The sequence below is a fragment of the Pezoporus flaviventris genome, unplaced genomic scaffold (genome assembly GCF_033815535.1).
Source record: "Pezoporus flaviventris isolate CSIRO_AGI_PZ_B2104156 unplaced genomic scaffold, CSIRO_AGI_Pfla_v1 ptg000091l, whole genome shotgun sequence".
NCBI lineage: Eukaryota > Metazoa > Chordata > Aves > Psittaciformes > Psittacidae > Pezoporus > Pezoporus flaviventris.
Genome location: NW_026892639.1, coordinates 736,684 through 747,523, shown reverse-complemented (window position 1 = coordinate 747,523; position 10,840 = coordinate 736,684). Strand labels below are relative to the sequence as shown.

The 10,840-nt window shown below is 52.3% G+C and overlaps 1 protein-coding gene across 3 annotated transcripts in view; it reads right to left on the bottom strand.

Moving 5' to 3' along the window:
* Positions 1 to 4,605: 4,605 nt before the first annotated feature.
* LOC133280874 (acid-sensing ion channel 2) overlaps positions 4,606 to 10,840 on the bottom strand; it is a 431,335-nt gene continuing 425,100 nt past the window's right edge. For 2 of the 3 annotated variants that reach the window (XM_061475911.1, XM_061475914.1), the window contains exons 8-11: positions 9,672 to 9,751; positions 5,440 to 5,508; positions 5,076 to 5,251; positions 4,606 to 4,710 (exon numbers count right to left, since the gene is read on the bottom strand). In XM_061475911.1, the coding sequence (XP_061331895.1) occupies positions 5,150 to 5,251; positions 5,440 to 5,508; positions 9,672 to 9,751 (251 nt within the window). In that variant the 3' untranslated portion in view covers positions 4,606 to 4,710; positions 5,076 to 5,149. Of the gene's footprint in view, positions 5,252 to 5,439; positions 5,509 to 9,671; positions 9,752 to 10,840 lie in introns of all 3 variants that reach the window. The other variant, XM_061475913.1, reaches the window with a different exon arrangement.

Here is a 10,840-nt window from a genome sequence, read left to right as displayed (position 1 = left end):
CCAGTGGTGGTTGTTCCCTGCGGGTCTTGGAGGTCACACAGTGTGATGAGTGATTGAAATACGGCCTTTGCTTTATACCACAGCTCTGAGGCTGACTGTCAAAGACATCAAACCGAGAAACAACCAGCAGTGGAGGAATGACTCTGGTGCAAAGACCTCTCATATCATAGAGCCCCAGACTGGTTTTGGTTGGAAAGGAGCTTGAAGCTCATCCAGTTCCACAGACAGGGACCCCTTCCACTAGAGCAGCTTGCTCCAAGCCCCTGTGTCCAACCTGTCCTTGAGCACTGCCAGGGATGGGGCAGCCACAGCTTCTCTGGGCACCCTGTGCCAGCGCCTCAGCACCCTCACAGGGAAGAGCTTCTGCCTGAGAGCTCATCTCAGTCTCCCCTGTCCAAGCTCTTGTCGTGAATTCCTTGGGAAGACACAGGCTTATGGATGTCTAACAGTGGGAGAACTGGGTACAAGTCCAGCTTGCTGAGGGTTCAGCTGAACTCAGACACCAACAAACAGAAAAGGAAAGTTTTGAGGTCTTCACTTCTGAGACCTTTACTACCATTGGCAATGTCTTCCCCATAAGCCATCCCAGAGAGTGCTGCAGAGATGGGGATCTGCTCTGGGAGCACATCTCTTGGATATCTTGATTTAAAGATGTAGGAGCTGAGAGAACCTCCATGGTCCCAGAGAGGCTCTTTCATTCGGATGCATTTAGCTCCTCCCCGTCCTCCCCATTTGTCTGGCAGATTGAAGAGCCCTTTCTTAGAAATCTCTCCGCTGAGAAATTTATGGGCTGCTGGAGCACCTCTTCACCTTCCCTTTGTAAAACCGAATGAATTGAACTTCCACCTTGCTGCAGGCAGCTTGCCAAGCCCCACGGCCACCCTTGCAGCTCTCGGATGAAGCCTTTGTGATGCACCAGCATCCCTCCCCAGAGCCGCTTCCAGAACTGGTCTTCACATTGCATGGGAGGGAGGGTGGCAGTGGGGTAACTGTGGCCCACAGGGATATGTCCTGCCTTAGGGCAATGTGAGGCTTTTAAATCTGGGGAGTATTGCACTGACCATGTGTTCTGATACCTCCACCCCTTTTCTCCCACCACCCATATCCTCTGTTCCCCATATACAGGTTCTTCAGGCAGAGGAAGGCAGGCAGCCAGAGGGAAGAGGGTTCTCAAATCAGGTCCTGTGCTGAGAGGCTGAGAGCTGAGGTGTTTCCAATCAGTGCTGCTTCCATGGGTTCAGCATCAGGGGCCTTCAAGCTGTGGGCTTATACAAAATGGGCAGTGGCCCATCAGCATCACTGCTGGAGAAACCCCAGCTCAGGGGCAGATCCCATGGCAGGAGTTGGGAATAACAGAGTCATAGAATCCCAGCCTGGTTTGTGCTGGAAGGGACCTTAAAGCTCACCCAGCTCCAACCCCTGCCACGGGCAGGGACCCCTTCCACTGGAGCAGCTTGCTCCAAGCCCCTGTGTCCAACCTGGCCTTGAACACTGCCAGGGATGGGGCAGCCACAGCTTCTCTGGGCACCCTGTGCCAGCACCTCAGCACCCTCACAGGGAAAAGCTTCTGCCTTAGATCTAACCTGAACTTCCCATTTCAGTTTGAACCCATCACCCCTTGTCCTATCACTACAGTCCCTAATGAAAGTCCCTCTCCAGGATCCTTATAGCCCCCTTCAGACACTGGAAGCTGCTGTGAGGTCTCCATGCAGCTTCTCTTCTCCAGGCTGAATGGGGGAGACCTTCTGGGCAAGCATAAATCCACCAGTGTTGAAGCTGCCAAACTCACTGCGAGTGCCCCAGTGTGACCCACCTTACACAGAGGGATGGAAGACATCATGGCTGAGGTTCATCTTCTTCCACCTTCTGCTGGCCTCCCGCTCAAGCAGCTGGTGCTGCAGAGCACTACATTAGCACCGAGCCAGAGCTGTGTGTTTGCAGTCACAGCAGCCTCCTGAAGGCAGGGCAGCCCCCAGCTCTGGATGTGGGATGGCATCTCCATCATGGGGTTGTGGTATGTTGGATTCACAGGGCAAAAGGACACAAGGCAGCCAAGAGCTCTGCAAGCCTCAGAGAGGCTGGTTTGTGGGTTGCTCGCTCTCAGTGTGGGGCAGTTTCTGTCCCTCAACCTACCCCTTACACTGCTGCTGTCCCAGCGTGTTGTGACGCAGTTTGGTGGTGATCCCAAAGGTGCCTATGGGGCTGTTCTGGGTTGATACACAGGCTCAGTATTCAAATACCTCCTTTAATAAAGGTCTGTCCCATGACATTAGGCAAGTAGGCCAGGATCTGAGCTTTCCAAATCTGCCCAGTTTGGTAGTATCTCCTCCACTGTTAGCTGTCAAATGGTACCAGATTATCTGCTAGGGATGGGCACTGTCAGCAGCACCTCACTGCCCATTCCCTATCCTCTCCTGATGGCCACGCTTTGTCATTGAGCTGGTTTTGTGTTTGGGAGCTGGATCTTGTAAAGTCCCAAGTTCACCCAAAGGTGGAGACACTCCCGCTCCTTCAAGCACAAATACAGTACAGAAGTCCACCATGAATAAAAGGCCAGCTCCCTTCCAGCCACTAATGAGTGTAAGGGATAGAAGGACCAGTCTGCATGAGGAGCTGGCTGGTTCAACCAGTGTCATGGGCATGGCCAAGAGCCTGCAGATGTTGCAGTGCATCACCTTGAGCCAGGCCTGGCACCAATTCCCTCAGCTGGTCCAAAAGGGACTACAGGGACCAGGGGTTTGGCAAAGGGAGACAGAGCTTGGCAGCTCCATAGCTCTGCAGCCAGGCTGCCGATGAGCTCCTCGGCATCCCATGGATAATGAACATATGGCCAGCATCCAGGTCTCAGGAGATAATCCAACCTGACAACACAAAATGAGCTCTTCAGCAAGGCATTTGGAGATGTGCTCTTCAGGAGCAATCAGCAATGCCATCCTCATGCCAAGCCCTGCCCTCCCTGCCCTAAGTGGCTTTCCTCCATAGGTGGTATTAGCAAAGCTCTTCACGGTACCTCTGGGCATCTCCGTGGAGTCCAACCTCATCCACTTTTCTAATGACTCTACCAAAATCTTTTAATGGAGATTTAATAAACTACCAATTGGAGAAATTTATATGCATGGAATTGAATCTTGGAGTCGCTGTCACTCTTAACCCTTCAAAGGGCACACACCTGAGCACACATCCTCTAAGCACTTCTCCACCAGCCTGGAGAGGATCGGGTTGGAACCCGTCTGCTGCTCCGGGATGTCTTAAAGGACTCTCTCTGCCTCCCTGCTTGGTGAAGGATTCTGGGATGTGCTCAATCCTGAGCTTTACTGTTCCTTAAGGGACCAACTCTCCAGCAGCCAGAGAAGACCCCAACCCAGCTGCTGGAGGAAAAGCCAAGAGTCATGTCCTATGGGCTTGGGAAAACCATGGGCAGTGCTTGGGAGTCTGAGCTTGGAATGGAAGGACACGTGGAAAGAGCCCATTGCTGTGGCTGCCCTGCCAATGTGCTGCTTACACAGGTCATCTTGGGCAGCTGCAGTGGCAGATGTGGGAGCATTGCTCCAAGGCTCTGTTGCTGGGCTTAGGTTTGGTGGCATGTGATGGGGGGGGACGTGATTTGGGTTAATGCCCTTCCAAAGCCTGGGGGACTCCATCAGCTCTCCCAGAACAGCTTTGCAGAGTCCAGCTGTGTTTCTCCCTGCTGTGGATGCCGCGCTGGTGGAGGTCATTGGCTATTCAGCAACCCCCAGCCATGAGCTACCAGAGATACAAACAACTCCCCTCATCATATCCTCCTCCCATCCCTACAGGATCTACAGGACCAGCAGGGTTTGGAGCTGCAGGACACTTGCCTTCCCTCCTTACTGGGGTAAAGCAGCATCATTTTGACCCAGTTCTATTTAAACTCCTGGTTGCTAACAAATGAGGCTCCAAGAGATGACCTCAATGCACAACATCAGAGCTGGACCCTCATCACAGAGCAGATAGGGATACAGGTGAGCACCAGAGGCTGAGCACAGCATCATGCCCACCCCATTGGGATGTGTATGAAGATGTGGTGGAAGGGATAAAGTGGGGTGAAGGGTGTCTTGTCCTCATGTCTGCCCCTCACCCTGTGCTGAGGCTGCACTGGGGACTCCAGCTTGGGGTGGGTTTTGAGGGGGGCAAGGCAAGGGCTCGTGGGGGGGCAAGGCAGGAACGACACAGCCCGGCCATTTCCACAAGACCAGCTTTAATATCAGTCATGAGAACGAGGAGAAAGCACAAAATCCAACATAAAAAATGAAAACAAAATCTCAAAAAAAAATGAAAAATTAAAAAGAAATAAAGAAAAGAAAGAGAAAAAGAAAGAAAGAAAGACCGCTCCCCCCCCCCCAACCTCCCCCCGTGCCCACCCTCCGCGCACGGACTAATCCAGGCACTGCAGATGGAGGAGCACGACCCAGCAGCCGGGGGGGACGATCCACCAAGAGCCACCCGGTCCGTCCCCTCTCCAGGGATGCTCACCTTGGGGTGACTGGTAGCGTTGAGGTGGCCCGGCCTCGGGGGGACCCGGCTTAGCTTAAGATTCATCACAGACTGACACGAAGGACAAGAACGTAAGAAGAATCCGAGAGCTGCGACTTTTTGTTTCTTTATTCTAATTCAGCCTACGACGTTAGTAATGGTGATTTCAGGGGATGGCTGGGCCCGCGAGTTCCTTCTTGTAGTGAAAATCAGAGACTGTAAAGAGGAACAGAGCTTATAAAGACAGATAGGAATATAGTGCCGTAAAAAGAACTGGCATGCAAGTGCTTTCTGCACGTGGCAGTTTGTGACATGGCGGGGCTGGGGTTGGTGGTGCTCTCTTTGTTTTGTACAGTTCGAAAACGAGCTGCTGCCTTCACATCCTGAAGACAACCCCCCCACAGGAAAGGACAACACAAGTCAAGTCCAAGGCGCCTCTCGCTTGGTTTTGGCAGAGTGTATATATATAATATATATATTTATTGGTTTAATGCATAGCGATTTTCTTCCTTTTTTTTTTTTAATTTTTTACTCTATTTTTGTCATTATCTTTTTAGTGTTTTTTTTCCCCCGTGGCAAACCTGAGCTCGGTCCCTGCTTCCCTGTGCAGTTTTCCCTTCCTTAGGTGTTGGCACTGTGGAGCGGTCGGGTGGTGTCAGCAGGCAATCTCCTCCAGCGTTCCCAGGGTGGCCTGCAGCGGCACGGTCACAGTGTGGCTGATGGATTCCGAATGGTTTGGCATGGGGTCACAAGTGCTCTGCGGATGGAGAGCGGGGGACAGGGTTATCCCAGAGCCTCCGCATGCTCCCTGTCCCTCCCCAACCGCTCTCTCCTTTCCGTAGCCGAGCCATGGCATCAATCCTTTGGGAATAACTCAATCAGTGGCCGAACACCGCATCCGTATCGAATGGCTTCTGCCTCTTGTCTCCCAATGGGGCTCCTTACCACGTTTTCATCATGGCTCCCTTCCTCTTCTTCTTTTCCAAGTAGGTCTAATAATTTCTCCTTGATCAGCTGCAAAAGAGGGAGGAGGAACAGGTGAGACATCCAAAGACTGCCTGCATGGGCATCCACCGGCCTCACCCAAAGGGCCCAGGGGATGTACTGGGTTTCACAGGACCATTAGGGTTGAAGGGACCTCTGGAGATCATCCAGTCTAACCCCTGCCAAGGCAGGGCCACCCGGAGCAGGTCACACAGGAATGTGTCCATGGTGGGTCTCAGTGTCTCCAGAGAGGGAGACTCCACAACCCCTCTGGGCAGCCTGTGCCAGGGCTCTCCCACCCTCAATGGAAAGATCTTCCTCATGTTGAGGTGAAACTTGCCGTGGTTTAGTTCATGGCCACTGCTCCTTGTCCTGTTGCTGGGCACCACTGGAAAGAGCCTGGCACCATCGTCCTGGTACCTCCTTTGAGACACTGATTTGCACTGATGGGATCCCCTCTGTCTGCTCTTCTTTAGGCTAAACAGGCCCAGCTCCCACAGTCTCTCCTCATAAGAAGCTCCGGATCCCTGAGCATCCTTGTGGCCCTGCTGGACCCTCTCCAGCTGGACCATCTCTCGTGTTAGTTGTCCTGAGGAGCTCAGGACTGGACACAGGACTCCAGATATGGCCTCACCAGGGTCGAGTAGAGGGGAGGAATCATCTCCCTTGAGCTGCTGCCACACTCCCCAGGGTACTCTTGTTCCTCCTATCAACTCCTCATCCCCCAGCACTCCCTGAACTGCTTTCTAGTAGGTCACCCCCAACCTGTGCTTGTACTTGGCAGGGGCAGGACCCTACACTTGTCCTTGTAGAACCTCATCAGGCTTCTCCCTGCCCAACTCTCCAGCCTATCAAGAACCCGCTGAATGGCAGCACAGCCTTGAAGTGTATCACAGAATCACAGAATGGTTTGGGTAGCAAAGGACCAAAGATCATCCAGTTCCAACCCCCTGCCATGGGCAGGGATGCCTCACACTAAACCATGGCACCCAAGGCTCTGTCCAACCTGGCCTTGAACCCTGCCAGGGATGGAGCATTACCACTTCTTTGGGCACCTTATGCCAGTGCCTCAGCACCCTCATAGTAAAGAACTTCCTCCTTATCTCCAACCTGAACTTCCCCTGTTTCAGTTTAAACCCATCACCCCTTGTCCTGTCACTGCAGTTCCTGATGAAGAGTCCCTCGCCGGCATCCTCGTAGACCTGTATCAGCCACTGCCCCCAGCTTTGTATCATCACAAACTTGCTGTGGGACCACTCCAGCCCTTCATCCAGGTTGTTGAAAAACAAGTTGAATAAGACTGGACCCAGTATTGATCCCTGGGGAATGCCACTGGAATGCCTCCAACTACTCCGCTGATGGCAACCCTCTGAACCCCCCCAAGGGTATGGAGAAGGAGACAATCTTTCCAAGAAAAACACCCCCTGGGTCAAACTGGAATTCCTCACATGGAAAAAAACCAACCCAAACCTCTAGTTTTTTAAACGTATTTAGGAGTCTATTGAGAAACGTCAGCTCTGGGAGTGCTGTTTCCCTTCACAGCCACGTTATTTCCCTGGCAACTGCGGCTGAAGAATGTATTTCCAAGGGAAATCCCAGAAAGGTTGAAAAGTGAGTGTTTTCCTGAAAAACTGCCACTGGAGGAAAAGAAGAAAAGAAAGAAGAAAGCTAAAAATGTGAAAAATGGGGTCAGTTCCCAGGGAAGTGAGGTGGGGGCTGGGTGCATGAGATGCAGAGATGCGTGGTGGGGATCTGGGACCCCAATAAGCCCAGGAGCACCACTCTGCCGTGGGGCAGAACCAAGAGGAGGACTGAGGTGAGTGAACAATGCAAACCAACATCTCAAAGGTCAATATTGCATCTGCTTTTGGCTAAGGCACATGAAAAGGATGTCCCTTTGCTGACCATCTCAGGGTGTACAAAAGGCTTTGCTTGAAAACTCAATGAGTTTGAGGTGCACGGAGCCATGCCTTGATGTAACCCTGAGCAGATTAGTTCAACCATGTGGATTATGCATCATTTAAGACATTTTATCCCTGTCTGGTGTGGGTTAAATATGGGTGACCATGATGATGCCCCACGTAGGACATAGCTGGGTGATTCTGTTGGTGCATCCTCAGGTGTGCACAGGGAGCCTCTCCAAGGGTTCAGGCTCCTCTCCTAAGCCATTTTTGCCCCAAAAGAAGAGAAGAAAAACACCAACAGGAAACTGTTTGCCAAGTTTTATAAGCAGATGTCAAACAAGGGAGTAAAACAGGGAAGAAAAATCCAGGCTTTGCGAGGTGTCTTACTATCTTCTTATGAAAGAACCCCGAGAAAGGCAGGAATAGGTGACTTTAATGAAACACTGTGTGCATTCAGGCTGATCTCTAAACCCAGGCACAGGTTTTGTTTGCTCTCCAAAGCCATTATGAGCTTTATGCTCGTAATTTCCAATATATTTTATTGCAGAATAATGCCACCAAGTGCTAAGAGCTGCCCAGAGGGGGGTTGTGACGGGGACTTGAACTGTGATGGGCTTAAAACAAAAAGCCAGCATCCCACCTTTAATAACACGAAGCTTGGAGCAGGGACTGTGAGTGCCTGATGTCCTTGTGCACCCATCTGGCCTGGATGCAATAGCCACCAACGACCCCTGACTGCAACATCCCATGGGGTCCTGGTCCCATTGCAATATGGGGCTGAGAAAGGGCTATGCAGGTCTGAGATGTTGAGCATATGGGTGCAGGGGTGCAAAGCCATTAGGATTAGGGTTAGGGTTAACTCACAATGAGGGCAAAGAGCCTGAATTAGCAGAAGGCCCTTTCCCAGGGACAAGGGAAAAGGCCTTGGGCTGGGATGAGCCAAATTTGCTGGGAATGACCTGTCTCCATCGGTGTTTGCATCCTCTTTGAAACCACCCCAAGCCATAAATTCATTCTTCCCTGCTACAAAACAGGACCCAGGCATCTGTGTTTGGATCCCTGGGGTCACCTCGGTGCAAACCAGGTGCTCCTCAGCAGCTCACACCCAGCTGCAGGCCTTCTCCCTGCCTCAGTTTCCCCTTTCATAAACAGAGTCATGAGCCTGACCCCCAACATGAAGCCATCTGCAATGAGTCATGAGCCTGACCAACATGAAGCCATCTGCAATGAAGACCGGGAAGGGAAATCAGTGGGGAGGATGCTCCAGAAAGGGTTACTTTGGACTGGGCCCCATTTAGGTGAAGAAATGAGTCCAAACGGCAGGAGGGTGCAGAGAGCAGCTGGAATCTGTGTCTGTGCTTGCAGGGGCAGTGGCAGAGGATGCTGGAGGGGTGATGCCCACAGGGGGGCTGTGACAGCATGGCACCACTGAGGTCTGGGCTGGCACTTGGCATAGGAAAGCCAAAATCCTGGGAGATGCTAAGCTGTGCTGGGGGACCTGCTTAGGCAAAAAGACATTCAAAATACACAAGGGTCATAACTGCTGCTGGGGGGCAGGAGGAGAGATGCTGCTGGAAAGCAACATCCCCTCTGGAGTGCTTATTGCATTAATTCCCATTAATGGGAATTGGAGGGTTGCACTTCCCTCTGGAGCAGATGCTCTCAGCCACTATGGAGCCACATGGCCACGCCTGAGCTCCTCTTGGTGCTTCCTAGAAAGCTCTTTGCTCCAGAGCTGCAGACATCAGATATCAGGGACTGGGATTCCTCACCCCCTGACAGTGGTACAAGGTCTGGACTTGCTGCTCCTCCTGCCTGATGGCTGGACTGGGACTCGAGCATCGATTAAAGGTGTGTTAAGGAGAAGATGATAACATGCTGCTGGGAGAAGTCCCATTGGGAATGGGGTCAGAGGGGTGCAGCAGCAGGTCCCAGCCAGCACCCCAGGCAGTACAAGCTTTGGGGGGGGGAGCAGCACAACCACATGAAGGTGATGCTCCTTAGCCCAGGCAAGAAGCAAATCTCATCAGCAGAGGCAGGGTCCACGTGAACCATGGCTGCATGCCAGCCTCTCCATGGAGAGCCCCTCCTGAGGCAGGGATCTCCCCATCACCTTACATAAGTCATGACTGACTATACAGCACTATTGTAGAGCATTAATTATATAGTATCATTAATTAAACTTAATAATCACACATAGGGCATGGAGAGTCCTGGTCCATGACCACCCCAGCCTGGTGTCAAGGCTGGCAAACCCACACCCTGCCAGAGGAATAAGGAAGGTCTTACCTCATATATATAATCAAAGAGCTCTAGTATAGTGAGGATGCTAGCACCGATAAAGAGCCCCATCTGGCCTCCAATGTCACCTAGGAGAGAGAACAACATGGGGATGGGTTTTACTGCTGGGGTGGAAGATCTTCAGGGCATCCATGCAACCACAGTGCAGCTGCCCTGGGAGCTGCTGTCCCCAAAGAGTGGGGAAATGACCCCAGAAACACTTCCAAGCATCCCGGGAAGGATGCTGCCTGCCACCGAAGGAGGTTTTCTGCTAATGAGGCCATCAGCTGGAAGCCTAATGGGGGTGTGATGACGCACAGTGGCACCTGAGGAAGCCATCTGTGAGAGCAAGACAGCAGGCTGCATCTCAAAGCCCAATTCCCAGACTGGGTGGGGGAAGGAAAAAGATGCTGGAGCAGAATCAGGTAACGTCCCAGGGAGCGGAGAAAAAACCCAAACCTGCCAAAGAGAGTTAAGGGAGATGTGATGCTTTGTAGGGGAGCATGGCAAAGCTGCCTCTGCTGCAGTGCCCCAGGGCGAGGGAAGGGCTGTGAAGGAGGCACCATGGGGAGAGGAGACTTCCAGGAATCTCCTGGGAAGGGAACTGCTGACATGAGATGCTGTGCTTAGGGAGGATAAATCTCATGGATTCTGCTGCAGAACACCCGTGGTTTGACTGTGATGCTCCCCAGAGCAAAGGCACCCATGGGTGGAGGAGCGATGGGGCCTTTGCTGTGGGTATCCACAAGATAGAGAGACAAGAAAGAGGACTCAAGCACCCAAGAAGGTGCTTGGGGGCAAAGTGCTGGCTCGAAAGGGGCTGAGGACTGGGGGGAGATGAGACTCTGCCCAAAGCCTGCAGTGCCCCGGGAACAAGGCTCATGCAAAGACATGCAAATAGGGAGCTTTGTGTTAAAGAGGCTTCATTACCAGCCTCCTCTTCCTCACTGTAGCACTCCTGGGGAACCCTTAGCATGTGCAGAAGGGCTGGAAAGGAGGATGGATTTGGAGCATCTAAGAGGTGATGGGTAAATGATAGAAGAGCTTTCCTCCTCCACACATTGCACTTCCAGCATGGGGGCACCACAGCAAGCATCCATCACCTGCTTAGCCCCAAACGATAGGGCCCTGGTAGCAAGCAGAGATGGAGCAGCTCATGTTAACCTGTCATAGGTGAC